The sequence below is a fragment of the Salvelinus alpinus genome, chromosome 29 (assembly GCF_045679555.1).
Source record: "Salvelinus alpinus chromosome 29, SLU_Salpinus.1, whole genome shotgun sequence".
In the NCBI taxonomy this organism is placed as follows: domain Eukaryota; kingdom Metazoa; phylum Chordata; class Actinopteri; order Salmoniformes; family Salmonidae; genus Salvelinus; species Salvelinus alpinus.
The window spans coordinates 3636338-3660893 of NC_092114.1; the positions used below are offsets into that span (position 1 = coordinate 3636338).

The following is a 24556-nucleotide window of genomic DNA, read 5'->3' on the forward strand; positions in this document are numbered from 1 at the left end:
TGGTGCTAACAGAATGGAGGTTAACTAACATGGTGCTAACAGAATGGAGGTTAACTAACATGGTGCTAACAGAATGGAGGTTAACTGACATGGTGCTAACAGAATGGAGGTTAACTGACATGGTGCTAACAGAACAGAATGGAGGTTAACTGACATGGTGCTAACAGAACAGAATGGAGGTTAACTGACATGGTGCTAACAGAACAGAATGGAGGTTAACTGACATGGTGCTAACAGAATGGAGGTTAACTGACATGGTGCTAACAGAACAGAATGGAGGTTAACTGACATGGTGCTAACAGAATGGAGGTTAACTGACATGGTGCTAACAGTATGGAGGTTAACTGACATGGTGCTAACAGAACAGAATGGAGGTTAACTGACATGGTGCTAACAGAACAGAATGGAGATTAACTGACATGGTGCTAACAGAATGGAGGTTAACTGACATGGTGCTAACAGAATGGAGGTTAACTGACATGGTGCTAACAGAACAGAATGGAGGTTAACTGACATGGTGCTAACAGAATGGAGGTTAACTGACATGGTGCTAACAGAATGGAGGTTAACTGACATGGTGCTAACAGAATGGAGGTTAACTGACATGGTGCTAACAGAACAGAATGGAGGTTAACTGACATGGTGCTAACAGAACAGAATGGAGGTTAACTGACATGGTGCTAACAGAATGGAGGTTAACTGACATGGTACTAACAGAATGGAGGTTAACTGACATGGTGCTAACAGAACAGAATGGAGGTTAACTAACATGGTGCTAACAGAACAGAATGGAGGTTAACTGACATGGTGCTAACAGAATGGAGGTTAACTGACATGGTGCTAACAGAATGGAGGTTAACTGACATGGTGCTAACAGAATGGAGGTTAACTGACATGGTGCTAACAGAACAGAATGGAGGTTAACTGACATGGTGCTAACAGAATGGAGGTTAACTGACATGGTGCTAACAGAACAGAATGGAGGTTAACTGACATGGTGCTAACAGAATGGAGGTTAACTGACATGGTGCTAACAGAACAGAATGGAGGTTAACTGACATGGTGCTAACATAAAGGAGGTTAACTGACATGGTGCTAACAGAACAGAATGGAGGTTAACTGACATGGTGCTAACAGAATGGAGATTAACTGACATGGTGCTAACAGAACAGAATGGAGGTTAACTGACATGGTGCTAACAGAATGGAGGTTAACTGACATGGTGCTAACAGAACAGAATGGAGGTTAACTGACATGGTGCTAACAGAATGGAGGTTAACTGACATGGTGCTAACAGAACAGAAAGGAGGTTAACTGACATGGTGCTAACAGAATGGAGGTTAACTGACATGGTGCTAACAGAACAGAATGGAGGTTAACTGACATGGTGCTAACAGAATGGAGGTTAACTGACATGGTGCTAACAGAACAGAATGGAGGTTAACTGACATGGTGCTAACAGAATGGAGGTTAACTGACATGGTGCTAACAGAATGGAGGTTAACTGACATGGTGCTAACAGAATGGAGGTTAACTGACATGGTACTAACAGAATGGAGGTTAACTGACATGGTGCTAACAGAATGGAGGTTAACTGACATGGTGCTAACAGAACAGAATGGAGGTTAACTGACATGGTGCTAACAGAATGGAGGTTAACTGACATGGTGCTAACAGAATGGAGGTTAACTAACATGGTGCTAACAGAATGGAGGTTAACTAACATGGTGCTAACAGAATGGAGGTTAACTGACATGGTGCTAACAGAATGGAGGTAAACTGACATGGTGCTAACAGAACAGAATGGAGGTTAACTGACATGGTGCTAACAGAACAGAATGGAGGTTAACTGACATGGTGCTAACAGAACAGAATGGAGGTTAACTGACATGGTGCTAACAGAATGGAGGTTAACTGACATGGTGCTAACAGAACAGAATGGAGGTTAACTGACATGGTGCTAACAGAATGGAGGTTAACTGACATGGTGCTAACAGTATGGAGGTTAACTGACATGGTGCTAACAGAACAGAATGGAGGTTAACTGACATGGTGCTAACAGAACAGAATGGAGATTAACTGACATGGTGCTAACAGTATGGAGGTTAATTAACTGACATGGTGCTAACAGTATGGAGGTTAACTGACATGGTACTAACAGAATGGAGGTTAACTGACATGGTGCTAACATAATGGAGGTTAACTAACATGGTGCTAACAGAATGGAGGTTAACTAACATGGTGCTAACAGAATGGAGGTTAACTGACATGGTGCTAACAGAATGGAGGTTAACTGACATGGTGCTAACAGAACAGAATGGAGGTTAACTGACATGGTGCTAACAGAACAGAATGGAGGTTAACTGACATGGTGCTAACAGAACAGAATGGAGGTTAACTGACATGGTGCTAACAGAATGGAGGTTAACTGACATGGTGCTAACAGAACAGAATGGAGGTTAACTGACATGGTGCTAACATAATGGAGGTTAACTGACATGGTGCTAACAGTATGGAGGTTAACTGACATGGTGCTAACAGAACAGAATGGAGGTTAACTGACATGGTGCTAACAGAACAGAATGGAGGTTAACTGACATGGTGCTAACAGTATGGAGGTTAACTGACATGGTGCTAACAGTATGGAGGTTAACTGACATGGTACTAACAGAATGGAGGTTAACTGACATGGTGCTAACAGAATGGAGGTTAACTGACATGGTGCTAACAGAACAGAATGGAGGTTAACTGACATGGTGCTAACAGAACAGAATGGAGGTTAACTGACATGGTGCTAACAGAATGGAGGTTAACTGACATGGTGCTAACAGAATGGAGGTTAACTGACATGGTGCTAACAGAATGGAGGTTAACTGACATGGTACTAACATAATGGAGGTTAACTGACATGGTGCTAACAGAATGGAGGTTAACTGACATGGTGCTAACAGAATGGAGGTTAACTGACATGGTGCTAACAGAATGGAGGTTAACTAACATGGTGCTAACAGAACAGAATGGAGGTTAACTGACATGGTGCTAACAGAACAGAATGGAGGTTAACTGACATGGTGCTAACAGAACAGAATGGAGGTTAACTGACATGGTGCTAACAGAATGGAGGTTAACTAACATGGTGCTAACAGAATGGAGGTTAACTAACATGGTGCTAACAGAATGGAGGTTAACTGACATGGTGCTAACAGAATGGAGGTTAACTGACATGGTGCTAACAGAACAGAATGGAGGTTAACTGACATGGTGCTAACAGAACAGAATGGAGGTTAACTGACATGGTGCTAACAGAATGGAGGTTAACTGACATGGTGCTAACAGTATGGAGGTTAACTGACATGGTGCTAACAGAACATAATGGAGGTTAACTGACATGGTGCTAACAGAACAGAATGGAGGTTAACTGACATGGTGCTAACAGTATGGAGGTTAACTGACATGGTGCTAACAGTATGGAGGTTAACTGACATGGTGCTAACAGTATGGAGGTTAACTGACATGGTGCTAACAGAATGGAGATGAACTGACATGGTGCTAACAGAATGGAGGTGAACTGGCATGGTGCTAACAGAATGGAGGTTAACTGACATGGTGCTAACAGAATGGAGGTTAACTGACATGGTGCTAACAGAATGGAGGTTAACTAACATGGTGCTAACAGAACAGAATGGAGGTTAACTGACATGGTGCTAACAGAACAGAATGGAGGTTAACTGACATGGTGCTAACAGAATGGAGGTTAACTGACATGGTGCTAACAGAATGGAGATTAACTGACATGGTGCTAACAGAATGGAGATTAACTAACATGGTGCTAACAGAATGGAGGTTAACTGATATGGTGCTAACAGAATGGAGGTTAACTGACATGGTGCTAACAGAACAGAATGGAGGTTAACTAACATGGTGCTAACAGAATGGAGATTAACTGACATGGTGCTAACAGAACAGAATGGAGGTTAACTGACATGGTGCTAACAGAATGGAGGTTAACTGACATGGTGCTAACAGAACAGAATGGAGGTTAACTGACATGGTGCTAACAGAACAGAATGGAGGTTAACTGACATGGAGCTAACAGAATGGAGGTTAACTGACATGGTGCTAACAGAATGGAGGTTAACTGACATGGTGCTAACAGAACAGAATGGAGGTTAACTGACATGGTGCTAACAGAATGGAGGTTAACTGACATGGTGCTAACAGAATGGAGGTTAACTAACATGGTGCTAACAGAATGGAGGTTAACTGACATGGTGCTAACAGAATGGAGGTTAACTGACATGGTGCTAACAGAATGGAGGATAACTGACATGGTGCTAACAGAACAGAATGGAGGTTAACTGACATGGTGCTAACAGAATGGAGGTTAACTGACATGGTGCTAACAGAACAGAATGGAGGTTAACTGACATGGTGCTAACAGAATGGAGGTTAACTGACATGGTGCTAACAGAACAGAATGGAGGTTAACTGACATGGTGCTAACAGAACAGAATGGAGGTTAACTGACATGGTGCTAACAGAATGGAGGTTAACTGACATGGTGCTAACAGAATGGAGGTTAACTGACATGGTGCTAACAGAATGGAGGTTAACTGACATGGTGCTAACAGAATGGAGGTTAACTGACATGGTGCTAACAGAACAGAATGGAGGTTAACTGACATGGTGCTAACAGAACAGAATGGAGGTTAACTGACATGGTGCTAACAGAACAGAATGGAGGTTAACTGACATGGTGCTAACAGAACAGAATGGAGGTTAACTGACATGGTGCTAACAGTATGGAGGTTAACTGACATGGTGCTAACAGAATGGAGGTTAACTGACATGGTGCTAACAGAACAGAATGGAGGTTAACTGACATGGTGCTAACAGAACAGAATGGAGGTTAACTGACATGGTGCTAACAGAATGGAGGTTAACTGACATGGTGCTAACAGAACAGAATGGAGGTTAACTGACATGGAGCTAACAGAATGGAGGTTAACTGACATGGAGCTAACAGAATGGAGGTTAACTGACATGGTGCTAACAGAATGGAGGTTAACTGACATGGTGCTAACAGAACAGAATGGAGGTTAACTGACATGGTGCTAACAGAATGGAGGTTAACTGACATGGTGCTAACAGAACAGAATGGAGGTTAACTGACATGGTGCTAACAGAATGGAGGTTAACTGACATGGTGCTAACAGAACAGAATGGAGGTTAACTGACATGGTGCTAACAGAATGGAGGTTAACTGACATGGTGCTAACAGAATGGAGGTTAACTGACATGGTGCTAACAGAACAGAATGAAGGATAACTGACATGGTGCTAACAGAATGGAGGTTAACTGACATGGTGCTAACAGAACAGAATGGAGGTTAACTGACATGGTGCTAACAGAATGGAGGTTAACTGACATGGTGCTAACAGAATGGAGGTTAACAGACAAGGTGCTAACAGAACAGAATGGAGGTTAACTGACATGGTGCTAACAGAATGGAGGTTAACTGACATGGTGCTAACAGAATGGAGGTTAACTGACATGGTGCTAACAGAACAGAATGGAGGTTAACTGACATGGTGCTAACAGAACAGAATGGAGATTAACTGACATGGTGCTAACAGAACAGTATGGAGGTTAACTGACATGGTGCTAACAGAATGGAGGTTAACTGACATGGTGCTAACAGAATGGAGGTTAACTGACATGGTGCTAACAGAACAGAATGGAGGTTAACTGACATGGTGCTAACAGAATGGAGGTTAACTGACATGGTGCTAACAGAACAGAATGGAGGTTAACTGACATGGTGCTAACAGAATGGAGGTTAACTGACATGGTGCTAACAGAATGGAGGTTAACTGACATGGTGCTAACAGAATGGAGGTTAACTGACATGGTGCTAACAGAATGGAGATTAACTGACATGGTGCTAACAGAATGGAGGTTAACTGACATGGTGCTAACAGAATGGAGGTTAACTGACATGGTGCTAACAGAATGGAGGTTAACTGACATGGTGCTAACAGAATGGAGATTAACTAACATGGTGCTAACAGAATGGAGGTTAACTGACATGGTGCTAACAGAATGGAGATTAACTGACATGGTGCTAACAGAACAGAATGGAGGTTAACTGACATGGTGCTAACAGAATGGAGGTTAACTGACATGGTGCTAACAGAATGGAGATTAACTGACATGGTGCTAACAGAATGGAGGTTAACTGACATGGTGCTAACAGAATGGAGATTAACTAACATGGTGCTAACAGAATGGAGGTTAACTGACATGGTGCTAACAGAATGGAGGTTAAGTGACATGGTGCTAACAGAATGGAGATTAACTGACATGGTGCTAACAGAACAGAATGGAGGTTAACTGACATGGTGCTAACAGAATGGAGATTAACTGACATGGTGCTAACAGAATGGAGATTAACTAACATGGTGCTAACAGAATGGAGGTTAACTGATATGGTGCTAACAGAATGGAGGTTAACTGACATGGTGCTAACAGAACAGAATGGAGGTTAACTAACATGGTGCTAACAGAATGGAGATTAACTGACATGGTGCTAACAGAACAGAATGGAGGTTAACTGACATGGTGCTAACAGAATGGAGGTTAACTGACATGGTGCTAACAGAATGGAGGTTAACTGACATGGTGCTAACAGAACAGAATGGAGGTTAACTGACATGGTGCTAACAGAACAGAATGGAGGTTAACTGACATGGAGCTAACAGAATGGAGGTTAACTGACATGGTGCTAACAGAATGGAGGTTAACTGACATGGTGCTAACAGAACAGAATGGAGGTTAACTGACATGGTGCTAACAGAATGGAGGTTAACTGACATGGTGCTAACAGAATGGAGGTTAACTAACATGGTGCTAACAGAATGGAGGTTAACTGACATGGTGCTAACAGAATGGAGGTTAACTGACATGGTGCTAACAGAATGGAGGATAACTGACATGGTGCTAACAGAACAGAATGGAGGTTAACTGACATGGTGCTAACAGAATGGAGGTTAACTGACATGGTGCTAACAGAACAGAATGGAGGTTAACTGACATGGTGCTAACAGAATGGAGGTTAACTGACATGGTGCTAACAGAACAGAATGGAGGTTAACTGACATGGTGCTAACAGAACAGAATGGAGGTTAACTGACATGGTGCTAACAGAATGGAGGTTAACTGACATGGTGCTAACAGAATGGAGGTTAACTGACATGGTGCTAACAGAATGGAGGTTAACTGACATGGTGCTAACAGAATGGAGGTTAACTGACATGGTGCTAACAGAACAGAATGGAGGTTAACTGACATGGTGCTAACAGAACAGAATGGAGGTTAACTGACATGGTGCTAACAGAACAGAATGGAGGTTAACTGACATGGTGCTAACAGAACAGAATGGAGTTAACTGACATGGTGCTAACAGAACAGAATGGAGGTTAACTGACATGGTGCTAACAGTATGGAGGTTAACTGACATGGTGCTAACAGAATGGAGGTTAACTGACATGGTGCTAACAGAACAGAATGGAGGTTAACTGACATGGTGCTAACAGAACAGAATGGAGGTTAACTGACATGGTGCTAACAGAATGGAGGTTAACTGACATGGTGCTAACAGAACAGAATGGAGGTTAACTGACATGGAGCTAACAGAATGGAGGTTAACTGACATGGAGCTAACAGAATGGAGGTTAACTGACATGGTGCTAACAGAATGGAGGTTAACTGACATGGTGCTAACAGAACAGAATGGAGGTTAACTGACATGGTGCTAACAGAATGGAGGTTAACTGACATGGTGCTAACAGAACAGAATGGAGGTTAACTGACATGGTGCTAACAGAATGGAGGTTAACTGACATGGTGCTAACAGAACAGAATGAAGGATAACTGACATGGTGCTAACAGAATGGAGGTTAACTGACATGGTGCTAACAGAACAGAATGGAGGTTAACTGACATGGTGCTAACAGAATGGAGGTTAACTGACATGGTGCTAACAGAATGGAGGTTAACTGACATGGTGCTAACAGAACAGAATGGAGGTTAACTGACATGGTGCTAACAGAATGGAGGTTAACTAACATGGTGCTAACAGAATGGAGGTTAACTAACATGGTGCTAACAGAATGGAGGTTAACTAACATGGTGCTAACAGAATGGAGGTTAACTGACATGGTGCTAACAGAACAGAATGGAGGTTAACTGACATGGTGCTAACAGAATGGAGGTTAACTGACATGGTGCTAACAGAATGGAGGTTAACTGACATGGTGCTAACAGAATGGAGGTTAACTGACATGGTGCTAACAGAATGGAGATTAACTAACATGGTGCTAACAGAATGGAGGTTAACTGACATGGTGCTAACAGAATGGAGGTTAACTGACATGGTGCTAACAGAATGGAGGTTAACTGACATGGTGCTAACAGAATGGAGGTTAACTGACATGGTGCTAACAGAACAGAATGGAGGTTAACTGACATGGTGCTAACAGAATGGAGGTTAACTGACATGGTGCTAACAGAACAGAATGGAGGTTAACTGACATGGTGCTAACAGAATGGAGGTTAACTGACATGGTGCTAACAGAATGGAGGTTAACTGACATGGTGCTAACAGAACAGAATGGAGGTTAACTGACATGGTGCTAACAGAATGGAGGTTAACTGACATGGTGCTAACAGAATGGAGGTTAACAGACAAGGTGCTAACAGAACAGAATGGAGGTTAACTGACATGGTGCTAACAGAATGGAGGTTAACTGACATGGTGCTAACAGAATGGAGGTTAACTGACATGGTGCTAACAGAACAGAATGGAGGTTAACTGACATGGTGCTAACAGAACAGAATGGAGATTAACTGACATGGTGCTAACAGAACAGTATGGAGGTTAACTGACATGGTGCTAACAGAATGGAGGTTAACTGACATGGTGCTAACAGAATGGAGGTTAACTGACATGGTGCTAACAGAACAGAATGGAGGTTAACTGACATGGTGCTAACAGAATGGAGGTTAACTGACATGGTGCTAACAGAACAGAATGGAGGTTAACTGACATGGTGCTAACAGAATGGAGGTTAACTGACATGGTGCTAACAGAATGGAGGTTAACTGACATGGTGCTAACAGAATGGAGGTTAACTGACATGGTGCTAACAGAATGGAGATTAACTGACATGGTGCTAACAGAATGGAGGTTAACTGACATGGTGCTAACAGAATGGAGGTTACCTGACATGGTGCTAACAGAATGGAGGTTAACTGACATGGTGCTAACAGAATGGAGATTAACTAACATGGTGCTAACAGAATGGAGGTTAACTGACATGGTGCTAACAGAATGGAGATTAACTGACATGGTGCTAACAGAACAGAATGGAGGTTAACTGACATGGTGCTAACAGAATGGAGGTTAACTGACATGGTGCTAACAGAATGGAGATTAACTGACATGGTGCTAACAGAATGGAGGTTAACTGACATGGTGCTAACAGAATGGAGATTAACTAACATGGTGCTAACAGAATGGAGGTTAACTGACATGGTGCTAACAGAATGGAGGTTAAGTGACATGGTGCTAACAGAATGGAGATTAACTGACATGGTGCTAACAGAACAGAATGGAGGTTAACTGACATGGTGCTAACAGAATGGAGATTAACTGACATGGTGCTAACAGAATGGAGATTAACTAACATGGTGCTAACAGAATGGAGGTTAACTGATATGGTGCTAACAGAATGGAGGTTAACTGACATGGTGCTAACAGAACAGAATGGAGGTTAACTAACATGGTGCTAACAGAATGGAGATTAACTGACATGGTGCTAACAGAACAGAATGGAGGTTAACTGACATGGTGCTAACAGAATGGAGGTTAACTGACATGGTGCTAACAGAATGGAGGTTAACTGACATGGTGCTAACAGAACAGAATGGAGGTTAACTGACATGGTGCTAACAGAATGGAGGTTAACTGACATGGTGCTAACAGAATGGAGGTTAACTGACATGGTGCTAACAGAATGGAGATTAACTGACATGGTGCTAACAGAACAGAATGGAGGTTAACTGACATGGTGCTAACAGAATGGAGGTTAACTGACATGGTGCTAACAGAATGGAGGTTAACTGACATGGTGCTAACAGAACAGAATGGAGGTTAACTGACATGGTGCTAACAGAATGGAGGTTAACTGATATGGTGCTAACAGAATGGAGGTTAACTGACATGGTGCTAACAGAACAGAATGGAGGTTAACTGACATGGTGCTAACAGAACAGAATGGAGGTTAACTGACATGGTGCTAACAGAACAGAATGAAGGATAACTGACATGGTGCTAACAGAATGGAGGTTAACTGACATGGTGCTAACAGAATGGAGGTTAACTGACATGGTGCTAACAGAACAGAATGGAGGTTAACTGACATGGTGCTAACAGAACAGAATGGAGGTTAACTGACATGGTGCTAACAGAATGGAGGTTAACTGACATGGTGCTAACAGAATGGAGGTTAACTGACATGGTGCTAACAGAACAGAATGGAGGTTAACTGACATGGTGCTAACAGAACAGAATGGAGGTTAACTGACATGGTGCTAACAGAATGGAGATTAACTGACATGGTGCTAACAGAATGGAGGTTAACTAACATGGTGCTAACAGAATGGAGGTTAACTAACATGGTGCTAACAGAACAGAATGGAGGTTAACTGACATGGTACTAACAGAATGGAGGTTAACTGACATGGTGCTAACAGAACAGAATGGAGGTTAACTGACATGGTGCTAACAGAATGGAGGTTAACTGACATGGCGCTAACAGAATGGAGGTTAACTAACATGGTGCTAACAGAACAGAATGGAGGTTAACTGACATGGTACTAACAGAATGGAGGTTAACTGACATGGTGCTAACAGAACAGAATGGAGGTTAACTGACATGGTGCTAACAGAATGGAGGTTAACTGACATGGTGCTAACAGAACAGAATGGAGGTTAACTGACATGGTGCTAACAGAACAGAATGGAGGTTAACTGACATGGCGCTAACAGAATGGAGGTTAACTGACATGGCGCTAACAGAATGGAGGTTAACTGACATGGTGCTAACAGAACAGAATGGAGGTTAACTGACATGGTGCTAACAGAATGGAGGTTAACTGACATGGTGCTAACATAATGGAGGTTAACTGACATGGTGCTAACAGAACAGAATGGAGGTTAACTGACATGGTGCTAACAGAACAGAATGGAGGTTAACTGACATGGTGCTAACAGAATGGAGGTTAACTGACATGGTGCTAACAGAATGGAGGTTAACTAACATGGTGCTAACAGAATGGAGGTTAACTGACATGGTGCTAACAGAATGGAGGTTAACTGACATGGTGCTAACAGAATGGAGGTTAACTGACATGGTGCTAACAGAATGGAGGTTAACTGACATGGTGCTAACAGAACAGAATGGAGGTTAACTGACATGGTGCTAACAGAATGGAGGTTAACTGACATGGTGCTAACAGAATGGAGGTTAACTGACATGGTGCTAACAGAATGGAGGTTAACTGACATGGTGCTAACAGAACAGAATGGAGGTTAACTGACATGGTACTTACATAAGGGTGATGGGTGACTTGTCAAATTCCTCTCCAATCATTATAGCTGGGGAATCAGCTTGGAGCACTTCTATTGGCAGCTGAAGGACCTGTGTCAGAGCTCTCAGCTGTTAGGAAACAAAGGAACACATAAATCACAGAGTATATTTCACCCCATGTTGGTACCATTTTACAGTAAGGTACGCTAACTATAAGTCGTTTGTAAATGTCAATTTACAGTTTATAGATCATTTATAAATCATTATAAAACTGTTTGACACAAGGTGCTCCGCTGGGTCCTTTGATAAAACAAATTGCCTGATCAAGTGATTGGATGGATTAACTGGCCTCGTTAAATAAAGTTTAAATAAATAAAAAGTTACCTCCAGTTGTCCACCCCAGGCGGCTGTGTCTGCCACGTCACTGCAATACTTGTCAAACTCATCTGGAAACAAACAAACACAAACACAAACACACACACACACACACACACACACACACACACACACACACACACACACACACACACACACACACACACACACACACACACACACACACACACACACACACGGAGGTAGTGATCACACACTGGAGTGACACTGCAGAGGGGACCACAAGTTGTTATTGATAAATCCTACTCATCTTACAGAGCCAGTGGTGAAGCTTCGTAACAACGTTTGCTTTGTAGCATCTATAGATGAAGCATTATGGCCTGGGTATAGGCCAAAAATACCCCAAATATTACAACTTCAATTCATTACTTCTCAATTATGCTTCCTCCAAAAGGATGCTTTTACCAGATTACATTTCATGAAAATCCAAAGCATATTTTTATGTTATAATTTTATGTTATAATGTTAAAATAACACAGAGACGGTTTTCTAGTTTAGTGAGGAATCAGCCATTCAAAAGCTCATCAACAACAACATAAAACACAGAGACGGTTTTCTAGACACAGATTGAGTTAAATCCTGGATTGAAAAGCTGTTTATATAAAAGGTTCTCGCCACCGATTATGTTTTTTAGTACTCGACAAGGCTTAATCTGTGTCTGGGGAAACTAACTAAAACCCCCGAAGTGAGCAGAACAGTTGGTCCTCACCAGCCGTGTACATGTCCCCTGTGTTGGTGTTGGTGAGGAAGGGAAGGAAGTCGTCTGTGTGGCTCCTCATGTGCCGAGCGGCTTGGGTTCGGAGGTCGTTCAGGGTCAGACCTAAGCCACGCTTCCCCAACTGGTCCTCCACAGCACGGTACATACAGTGGCCATCTGAGGGGGGGGGGGGGGGGTTTACTTTACATTAACTTGCAGGGAACGAAATTGAGTCTTTATGCTCACAACCCAAACCCCCCCCCCCCCCCCCCCCCGAGACACACACATCCCTAAGAAAGTGCCTTGATCATTCGAAACCGGCAACCCTCCATTTGCTGGCCTGATTCTCTAACCGCTAGGCCACCTACCGGTACTACCCCGCCCTCCTCCCCCTCTCGGGTCCTACCGCCCTCCTCCCCCCCTGGGGTCCTACCGTCCCGCCCGTCCCGCTGCGGGTCCTACCTGAGGAAATCTCCCTGATCTGCAGCTGGCGCTCTACCAGCTTCTGGGACAACTTCAGTCCCTCCTGGTGTCGCAGCCCAGACAGGTTCTCCACCTCAGCCTCCGCTATACGACGCTCTCTCTCCTTCTCCGCGGCTGCCTTCTTATCCTGGGAGGGTTCAGAGAGCACGGGAAGGACAAACATGGGACTTGAACTCCAATGTGAAACATGTCTTACCTGGCTAAATAAAGGATTACGTGAATCTCAGCTTATTGCACCTGGTAAATGAGAGGATTTGAACATCAAAAAACAGCAGGAGTTTAGGGCTTATTGAATGGTAATATATTAAGATGTACAGTGACTGGCACATGCATTAGAGCTCACCCGTCTCTTCTGTGCCTTGGATGGACCTCCTCCTTGTTTGGCATCTTTCTGCTCCTCTTCTCCTTCCAAAGCCAGGGACTCTACTCCATTCACAACCTCTTCCACCTTAGAGAAGGAGGGATATTTTTATTTGATTTTATTTCACCTTTACTTAACCTGGTAGGCTAGTTGAGAACAAGTTCTCATTTACAACTGCGACCTGGCCAAGATAAAACAAATCAGTGCGACACAAACAACATGGAGTTACACATGGAGTAAACAAACGTACAGTCAATAACACAATAGGACATGTCGTGACGAGGTAAGGCAATAAATAGGCCATAGTAGCAAAGTAATTACAATTTAGAAGATTAACACTGGAGTGAAAGATGAGCTGATGATGATGAGCAGATGATGGTGTGTAAGTAGTGATACTGGTGTGCAAAAGAGCAGCAAAGTAAATAAAAACAATATGGGGATGAGGTACAGTGGGGAGAACAAGTATTTGATACACTGCCGATTTTGCAGGTTTTCCTACTTACAAAGCATGTAGAGGTCTGTAATTATTATCATAGGTACACTTCAACTATGAGAGACGGAATCTAAAACAAAAATCCAGAAAATCACATTGTATGATTTTTAAGTAATTAATTTGCATTTTATTGCATGACATAAGTATTTGATACATCAGAAAAGCAGAACTTAATATTTGGTACAGAAACCTTTGTTTGCAATTACAGAGATCATACGATTCCTGTAGTTCTTGACTAGGTTTGCACACACTGCAGCAGGGATTTTGGCCCACTCCTCCCTACAGACCTTCTCCAGATCCTTCAGGTTTCGGGGCTGTCGCTGGGCAATACGGACTTTCAGCTCCCTCCAAAGATTTTCTATTGGGTTCAGGTCTGGAGACTGGCTAGGCCACTCCAGGACCTTGAGATGCTTCTTACGGAGCCACTCCTTAGTTGCCATGGCTGTGTGCTTCGTGTCGTTGTCATGCTGGAAGACCCAGCCACGACCCATCTTCAATGCTCTTACTGAGGGAAGGAGGTTGTTGGCCAAGATCTCGCGATACATGGCCCCATCCATCCTCCCCTCAATACGGTGCAGTCGTCCTGTCCCCTTTGCAGAAAAGCATCCCCAAAGAATGATGTTTCCACCTCCATGCTTCACGGTTGGGATGGTGTTCTTGGGGTTGTACTCATACTTCTTCTTCCTCCAAACACGGCGAGTGGAGTTAGACCAAAAAGCTCTATTTTTGTCTCATCAGACCACATGACCTTCTCCCATTCCTCCTCTGGATCATCCAGATGGTCATTGGCAAACTTCAGACAGGCCTGGACATGCACTGGCTTAAGCAGGGGGACCTTGCGTGCGCTGCAGGATTTTAATCCATGACGGCGTAGTGTGTTACTAATGGTTTTCTTTGAGACTGTGGTCCCAGCTCTCTTCAGGTCATTGACCAGGTCCTGCCGTGTAGTTCTGGGCTGATCCCTCACCTTCCTCATGATCATTGATGCCCCACGAGGTGAAATCTTGCATGGAGCCCCAGACCGAGGGTGATTGACCGTCATCTTGAACTTCTTCCATTTTCTAATAATTGCGCCAACAGTTGTTTCCTTCTCACCAAGCTGCTTGCCTATTGTCCTGTAGCCCATCCCAGCCTTGTGCAGGTCTACAATTTTATCCCTGATGTCCTTACACAGCTCTCTGGTCTTGGCCATTGTGGAGAGGTTGGAATCTGTTTGATTGTGTGTGGACAGGTGTCTTTTATACAGGTAACGAGTTCAAACAGGTGCAGTTAATACAGGTAATGAGTGGAGAACAGGAGGGCTTCTTAAAGAAAAACTAACAGGTCTGTGAGAGCCGGAATTCTTACTGGTTGGTAGGTGATCAAATACTTATGTCATGCAATAAAATGCAAATTAATTATTTAAAAATCATACAATATGATTTTCTGGATTTTTGTTTTAGATTCCGTCTCTCACAGTTGAAGTGTACCTATGATACAAATTACAGACCTCTACATGCTTTGTAAGTAGGAAAACCTGCAAAATCGGCAGTGTATCAAATACTTGTTCTCCCCACTGTAGGTAGATTGGATGGGCTATTTACAGATGGACTATGTACAGCTGCAGCGATCGGTTAGCTGCTCAGATAGCAGATGTTTAAAGTTGGTGAGGGAAATAAAAGTCTCCAGCTTCAGCGATTTTTGCAATTCGTTCCAGTCACTGGCAGCAGAGAACTGGAAGGAAAGGCGGCCAAAGGAGGTGTTGGCTTTGGGGATGATCAGTGAGATACACCTGCTGGAGCGCGTGCTACGGGTGGGTGTTGTTATCGTGACCAGTGAGCTGAGATAAGGCGGAGCTTTACCTAGCATAGACTTATAGATGACCTGGAGCCAGTGGGTCTGGCGACTAATATGTAGCGAGGGCCAGCCGACTAGAGCATACAGGTCGCAGTGGTGGGTGGTATAAGGTGATTTGGAAACAAAACGGATGGCACTGTGATAGACTGCATCCAGTTTGCTGAGTAGAGTATTGGAAGCTATTTTGTAAATGACATCGCCGAAGTCGAGGATCGGCAGGATAGTCAGTTTTACTAGGGTAAGTTTGGCGGCGTGAGTGAAGGAGGCTTTGTTGCGAAATAGAAAGCCGATTCTAGATTTGATTTTGGATTGGAGATGTTTGATATGAGTCTGGAAGGAGAGTTTACAGTCTAACCAGACACCTAGGTATTTATAGTTGTCCACATATTCTAAGTCAGAACCGTCCAGAGTAGTGATGCTGTTTCTGTTATTTCTGTTATTAAAACATGCCAAGTTATTCATCTGTGTGATTGTCTACAATTGAAGATTGTGGCCGGTGATGATTCCATGAAATAAAATAACAGGTAAAAATAACATGACATTCACACACAGACATAAATATGTTCTAATTAATCATTTTGGAGGTGCTTATATTTGCCCTGATAACCTTGCTGTGACCCCACACCCTGATAACCTTGCTGTGACCCCCCTCCCTGATAACCTTGCTGTGACCCCCCTCCCTGATAACCTTGCTGTGACCCCACACCCTGATAACCTTGCTGTGACCCCCCTCCCTCCCTGATAACCTTGCTGTGACCCCCCTCCCACCCTGATAACCTTGCTGTGACCCCACTCCTTCCCTGATAACCTTGCTGTGACCCCCCTCCCACCCTGATAACCTTGCTGTGACCCCACTCCCACCCTGATAACCTTGCTGTGACCCCACTCCCACCCTGATAACCTTGCTGTGACCCCACTCCCACCCTGATAACCTTGCTGTGACCCCACTCCCTCCCTGATAACCTTGCTGTGACCCCACACCCTGATAACCTTGCTGTGACCCCACACCCTGATAACCTTGCTGTGACCCCCCTCCCTCCCTGATAACCTTGCTGTGACCCCACACCCTGATAACCTTGCTGTGACCCCACTCCCTCCCTGATAACCTTGCTGTGACCCCACTCCCTCCCTGATAACCTTGCTGTGACCCCACTCCCTCCCTGATAACCTTGCTGTGACCCCACTCCCTCCCTGATAACCTTGCTGTGACCCCACTCCCACCCTGATAACCTTGCTGTGACCCCACACCCTGATAACCTTGCTGTGACCCCCCTCCCTCCCTGATAACCTTGCTGTGACCCCACACCCTGATAACCTTGCTGTGACCCCCCTCCCACCCTGATAACCTTGCTGTGACCCCCCTCCCACCCTGATAACCTTGCTGTGACCCCACACCCTGATAACCTTGCTGTGACCCCCCTCCCACCCTGATAACCTTGCTGTGACCCCACACCCTGATAACCTTGCTGTGACCCCACTCCCTCCCTGATAACCTTGCTGTGACCCCACTCCCACCCTGATAACCTTGCTGTGACCCCACACCCTGATAACCTTGCTGTGACCCCCCTCCCACCCTGATAACCTTGCTGTGACCCCACACCCTGATAACCTTGCTGTGACCCCACTCCCTCCCTGATAACCTTGCTGTGACCCCACTCCCTCCCTGATAACCTTGCTGTGACCCCACTCCCACCCTGATAACCTTGCTGTGACCCCACACCCTGATAACCTTGCTGTGACCCCACTCCCACCCTGATAACCTTGCTGTGACCCCACTCCCACCCTGATAACCTTGCTGTGACCCCACTCCCTCCCTGATAACCTTGCTGTGACCCCACTCCCTCCCTGATAACCTTGCTGTGACCCCACACCCTCCCTGATAACCTTGCTGTGACCCCACACCCTGATAACCTTGCTGTGACCCCACTCCCTCCCTGATAACCTTGCTGTGACCCCACTCCCTCCCTGATAACCTTGCTGTGACCCCACACCCTCCCTGATAACCTTGCTGTGACCCCACACCCTCCCTGATAACCTTGCTGTGACCCCCCTCCCTCCCTGATAACCTTGCTGTGACCCCACTCCCTCCCTGATAACCTTGCTGTGCCCCCCTCCCTCCCTGATAACCTTGCTGTGACCCTACTCCCTCCCTGATAACCTTGCTGTGACCCCACACCCTGATAACCTTGCTGTGACCCCACACCCTCCCTGATAACCTTGCTGTGACCCCCCTCCCTCCCTGATAACCTTGCTGTGACCCCACTCCCTCCCTGATAACCTTGCTGTGCCCCCCTCCCTCCCTGATAACCTTGCTGTGACCCCCCTCCCTCCCTGATAACCTTGCTGTGACCCCACACCCTGATAACCTTGCTGTGACCCCCCTCCCTCCCTGATAACCTTGCTGTGACCCCCCTCCCACCCTGATAACCTTGCTGTGACCCCACTCCTTCCCTGATAACCTTGCTGTGACCCCACTCCCTGATAACCTTGCTGTGACCCCCCTCCCACCCTGATAACCTTGCTGTGACCCCACTCCCTCCCTGATAACCTTGCTGTGACCCCACTCCCTCCCTGATAACCTTGCTGTGACCCCACTCCCTCCCTGATAACCTTGCTGTGACCCCACTCCCTCTCTGATAACTTTGCTGTGACCCCCCTCCCAGCAAGGTTATCAGGGTGGGAGGGGGGTCACAGCAAGGTTATCAGGGAGGGAGGGGGGTCACAGCAAGGTTATCAGGGTGTGGGGTCACAGCAAGGTTATCAGGGAGGGAGTGGGGTCACAGCAAGGTTATCAGGGAGGGAGGGGGGTCACAGCAAGGTTATCAGGGTGTGGGGTCACAGCAAGGTTATCAGGGAGGGAGTGGGGTCACAGCAAGGTTATCAGGGAGGGAGTGGGGTCACAGCAAGGTTATCAGGGAGGGAGGGAGGTCACAGCAAGGTTATCAGGGTGTGGGGTCACAGCAAGGTTATCAGGGAAGGAGTGGGGTCACAGCAAGGTTATCAGGGTGGGAGGGGGGTCACAGCAAGGTTATCAGGGAGGGAGGGGGGTCACAGCAAGGTTATCAGGGTGTGGGGTCACAGCAAGGTTATCAGAGAGGGAGTGGGGTCACAGCAAGGTTATCAGGGAGGGAGTGGGGTCACAGCAAGGTTATCAGGGAGGGAGTGGGGTCACAGCAAGGTTATCAGAGAGGGAGTGGGGTCACAGCAAGGTTATCAGGGTGTGGGGTCACAGCAAGGTTATCAGGGTGGGAGGGGGGGTCACAGCAAGGTTATCAGGGAGGGAGTGGGGTCACAGCAAGGTTATCAGAGAGGGAGTGGGGTCACAGCAAGGTTATCAGGGTGTGGGGTCACAGCAAGGTTATCAGGGAGGGAGGGGGGGTCACAGCAAGGTTATCAGGGAGGGAGTGGGGTCACAGCAAGGTTATCAGGGTGTGGGGTCACAGCAAGGTTATCAGGGTGGGAGTGGGGTCACAGCAAGGTTATCAGGGAGGGAGTGGGGTCACAGCAAGGTTATCAGGGTGTGGGGTCACAGCAAGGTTATCAGGGAGGGAGTGGGGTCACAGCAAGGTTATCAGGGTGGGAGGGGGGTCACAGCAAGGTTATCAGGGTGTGGGGTCACAGCAAGGTTATCAGGGAGGGAGTGGGGTCACAGCAAGGTTATCAGGGAGGGAGTGGGGTCACAGCAAGGTTATCAGGGTGTGGGGTCACAGCAAGGTTATCAGGGAGGGAGGGGGGTCACAGCAAGGTTATCAGGGAGGGAGTGGGGTCACAGCAAGGTTATCAGGGTGGGAGTGGGGTCACAGCAAGGTTATCAGGGAGGGAGTGGGGTCACAGCAAGGTTATCAGGGAGGGAGTGGGGTCACAGCAAGGTTATCAGAGAGGGTGTGGGGTCACAGCAAGGTTATCAGGGAGGGAGGGGGGTCACAGCAAGGTTATCAGGGTGTGGGGTCACAGCAAGGTTATCAGGGAGGGAGTGGGGTCACAGCAAGGTTATCAGGGAGGGAGTGGGGTCACAGCAAGGTTATCAGGGAGGGTGTGGGGTCACAGCAAGGTTATCAGGGAGGGAGGGGGGTCACAGCAAGGTTATCAGGGTGTGGGGTCACAGCAAGGTTATCAGGGAGGGAGGGGGGTCACAGCAAGGTTATCAGGGAGGGAGTGGGGTCACAGCAAGGTTATCAGGGAGGGTGTAGGGTCACAGCAAGGTCATCAGGGAGGGAGGGGGGTCACAGCAAGGATATCAGGGTGTGGGGTCACAGCAAGGTTATCAGGGAGGGTGTGGGGTCACAGCAAGGTTATCAGGGAGGGAGGGGGGTCACAGCAAGGTTATCAGGGTGTGGGGTCACAGCAAGGTTATCAGGGTGTGGGGTCACAGCAAGGTTATCAGGGAGGGAGTGGGGTCACAGCAAGGTTATCAGGGTGGGAGGGGGGTCACAGCAAGGTTATCAGGGTGGGAGGGGGGTCACAGCAAGGTTATCAGGGTGTGGGGTCACAGCAAGGTTATCAGGGTGTGGGGTCACAGCAAGGTTATCAGGGTGGGAGTGGGGTCACAGCAAGGTTATCAGGGAGGGAGTGGGGTCACAGCAAGGTTATCAGGGTGGGAGGGGGGTCACAGCAAGGTTATCAGGGTGTGGGGTCACAGCAAGGTTATCAGGGTGTGGGGTCACAGCAAGGTTATCAGGGTGGGAGTGGGGTCACAGCAAGGTTATCAGGGAGGGAGTGGGGTCACAGCAAGGTTATCAGGGTGTGGGGTCACAGCAAGGTTATCAGGGAGGGAGGGGGGGTCACAGCAAGGTTATCAGGGTGTGGGGTCACAGCAAGGTTATCAGGGTGGGAGTGGGGTCACAGCAAGGTTATCAGGGAGGGAGTGGGGTCACAGCAAGGTTATCAGGGAGGGAGTGGGGTCACAGCAAGGTTATCAGGGAGGGAGTGGGGTCACAGCAAGGTTATCAGGGAGGGAGGGGGGTCACAGCAAGGTTATCAGGGAGGGAGTGGGGTCACAGCAAGGTTATCAGGGAGGGAGGGGGGTCACAGCAAGGTTATCAGGGAGGGAGGGGGGTCACAGCAAGGTTATCAGGGCGGGCGGGGGATCACAGCAAGGTTATCAGGGAGGGAGGGGGGTCACAGCAAGGTTATCAGGGAGGGAGGGGGGTCACAGCAAGGTTATCAGGGTGGGAGGGGGGTCACAGCAAGGTTATCAGGGAGGGAGGGGGGTCACAGCAAGGTTATCAGGGTGGGAGTGGGGTCACAGCAAGGTTATCAGGGAGGGAGTGGGGTCACAGCAAGGTTATCAGAGAGGGTGTGGGGTCACAGCAAGGTTATCAGGGTGTGGGGTCACAGCAAGGTTATCAGAGAGGGTGTGGGGTCACAGCAAGGTTATCAGGGTGTGGGGTCACAGCAAGGTTATCAGGGAGGGAGTGGGGTCACAGCAAGGTTATCAGGGTGGGAGGGGGGTCACAGCAAGGTTATCAGGGAGGGAGGGGGGTCACAGCAAGGTTATCAGGGAGGGAGTGGGGTCACAGCAAGGTTATCAGGGAGGGTGTGGGGTCACAGCAAGGTAATCAGGGAGTGGGGTCACAGCAAGGTTATCAGGGAGGGAGTGGGGTCACAGCAAGGTTATCAGGGTGGGAGGGGGGTCACAGCAAGGTTATCAGGGAGGGAGGGGGGTCACAGCAAGGTTATCAGGGAGGGAGGGGGGGGTCACAGCAAGGTTATCAGGGTGTGGGGTCACAGCAAGGTTATCAGGGTGGGAGGGGGGTCACAGCAAGGTTATCAGGGAGGGAGTGGGGTCACAGCAAGGTTATCAGGGAGGGAGTGGGGTTACAGCAAGGTTATCAGGGTGGGAGGGGGGTCACAGCAAAGTTATCAGGGAGGGAGGGGGGGTCACAGCAAGGTTATCAGGGTGGGAGGGGGGTCACAGCAAGGTTATCAGGGAGGGAGGGGGGTCACAGCAAGGTTATCAGGGAGGGAGTGGGGTCACAGCAAGGTTATCAGGGAGGGAGGGGGGTCACAGCAAGGTTATCAGGGTGGGAGTGGGGTCACAGCAAGGTTATCAGGGAGGGAGGGGGGTCACAGCAAGGTTATCAGGGAGGGAGTGGGGTCACAGCAAGGTTATCAGGGAGTGGGGTCACGGCAAGGTTATCAGGGAGGGAGGGGGGTCACGGCAAGGTTATCAGGGAGGGAGTGGGGTCACGGCAAGGTTATCAGGGAGGGAGTGGGGTCACAGCAAGGTTATCAGGGAGGGAGGGGGGTCACAGCAAGGTTATCAGGGAGTGGGGTCACAGCAAGGTTATCAGGGAGGGAGTGGGGTCACAGCAAGGTTATCAGGGTGTGGGGTAACGGCAAGGTTATCAGGGAGGGTGTGGGGTCACAGCAAGGTTATCAGGGAGTGGGGTCACAGCAAGGTTATCAGGGAGGGAGTGGGGTCACAGCAAGGTTGTCAGGGTGTGGGGTCACGGAAAGGTTATCAGGGTGTGGGGTCACAGCAAGGTTATCAGGGTGGGTGTGGGGTCACGGCAAGGTTATCAGGGAGTGGGGTCACAGCAAGGTTATCAGGGAGTGGGGTCACGGCAAGGTTATCAGGGAGGGTGTGGGGTCACGGCAAGGTTATCAGGGAGTGGGGTCACAGCAAGGTTATCAGGGTGTGGGGTCACAGCAAGGTTATCAGGGTGGGAGTGGGGTCACAGCAAGGTTATCAGGGAGGGTGTGGGGTCACGGCAAGGTTATCAGGGAGGGAGTGGGGTCACGGCAAGGTTATCAGGGAGGGTGTGGGGTCACGGCAAGGTTATCAGGGAGGGAGTGGGGTCACGGCAAGGTTATCAGGGAGGGTGTGGGGTCACGGCAAGGTTATCAGGGAGGGTGTGGGGTCACAGCAAGGTTATCAGGGAGGGTGTGGGGTCACAGCAAGGTTATCAGGGTGGGAGTGGGGTCACGGCAAGGTTATCAGGGAGGGTGTGGGGTCACGGCAAGGTTATCAGGGTGTGGGGTCACAGCAAGGTTATCAGGGAGGGAGTGGGGTCACGGCAAGGTTATCAGGGAGTGAGTGGGGTCACAGCAAGGTATCAGGGAGGGAGTGGGGTCACAGCAAGGTTATCAGGGAGGGAGGGGGGTCACAGCAAGGTTATCAGGGTGTGGGGTCACAGCAAGGTTATCAGGGAGGGAGTGGGGTCACAGCAAGGTTATCAGGGAGGGAGGGGGGTCACAGCAAGGTTAATATAGTGTTGTGTTATAATAGTTTTTATTTCTATTCTGTTTTTTTTTTGCAAATGGGGGGGGCAGTAATACCAGAGAGAAAGAGGCGAACCGAGAGATTTGACCCCTCCAAAAAATCTATCAGAGCGAAAATACAGCGTTAACCAGTGGAATTGGAGATTTTTTGAATGGAGGTCAATGGGAGAGTGATGAATTTGGTCAACAAAAAAATGAATTGATAATTTGCTACGTGAGGCTTATTTGATTGAATAGAAGTTCGATAATGTTTAGGTTGTAACGAATGTACAGATTAAAGTGGACGCACGTGGTATCCCGGCATCTTCGAGAAAAAACATTTGATCGGAGTTGTGCCCGTTGTTCACATGCAAATCTGCCCTCTCATTGGCTAGAATGTTCCAGCCTGCTCCCACCTCCTCCCGCCTGCTTTCTGCCTCTGCGGACATTTATTCCCATTATTAGTGTACCGAGTCCCGTCTCTTGTCAGTGTACAGATAGTCTTTGGTATTACATCAGGTGATGGGTCAGGTGATAGGATAGGTTAGGTTTATAATGTCAATCTCAATGTGACTTTGATTTTAAAAGGAATAGTGCCCAAGACTGGTGCAAAAAAAATATGTTATAAGGAAACGCTCTCATACATGTTTACACCAACCCAATGCTTTTTTAATTTGAGTAGCATATGTAAGAAGCATGTAGTTACTTAGCCGATGTCCCCTGTAGTGATAGTGATGCACAAGCTCGGCCAATTTGAAACATCGCCATCTCCTGGACGCATAATTATTTACCCGCCAGATTAAGTAGCTTGAAAACTCCCCCCCAAAAAACTTGAAAACACCTTTGAAACCCCATTAGAATTGTACCCGAAGTTTAGAAGAAAAACTAAAAATGTAACATAATTCATGATGATTTTTTATTTTATTTAGTTTTGAGTCAAAGATATATATTTTCAGTATAGTTGTTGTTTTCAAACGGATTTGTTAAATATTTTATTTCAGTTTACTAAATAGTTTCTTCATGAATAGTTTTGGTTTCAGTTTTTTTGTGTTTACTATAATAACCTTGGGTCGCAGCCAGGGTCACCATTGTCAAGCGCCCCTGGAGAAATTGGGGTTAAATACCTTGCTCAAATTTCGTATTACTTTAATTTGACCAGGTTAGTCTCATTGAGATGAACAATCTCTTTTCCAAGAGATACCTGGCCAAAATAGAAGAAAACAACGCTGAAGACACATTCACAACATAAAACACAAAGCACGACAGTTAAAAGAACTTACATTTACACATGGAACAGAAAGTTGGTTTGGGAAAGTGTGGTGCAACTAGGAGTCAAAACATTGACAGCCTCCCCCCACTTCATTTTCCATCATAGTGTTTAACCGAGCTTTAAACTAACTTAAAGGAACGAGCTCCTGTAATTTCAGGAACTTTTA

General features: G+C 47.0%; 1 protein-coding gene across 1 annotated transcript in view; it reads right to left on the reverse strand.

Moving 5' to 3' along the window:
• Positions 1-24556, reverse strand: part of otud6b (OTU deubiquitinase 6B) — a 34150-nt gene that overhangs the window by 8092 nt on the left and 1502 nt on the right. The window contains exons 3-7 of the mRNA XM_071375236.1: positions 13571-13675; positions 13207-13354; positions 12757-12921; positions 12036-12097; positions 11674-11780 (exon numbers count right to left, since the gene is read on the reverse strand). Coding sequence (XP_071231337.1) covers positions 11674-11780; positions 12036-12097; positions 12757-12921; positions 13207-13354; positions 13571-13675 — 587 coding nt within the window. The remainder of the gene's footprint in view (positions 1-11673; positions 11781-12035; positions 12098-12756; positions 12922-13206; positions 13355-13570; positions 13676-24556) is intronic.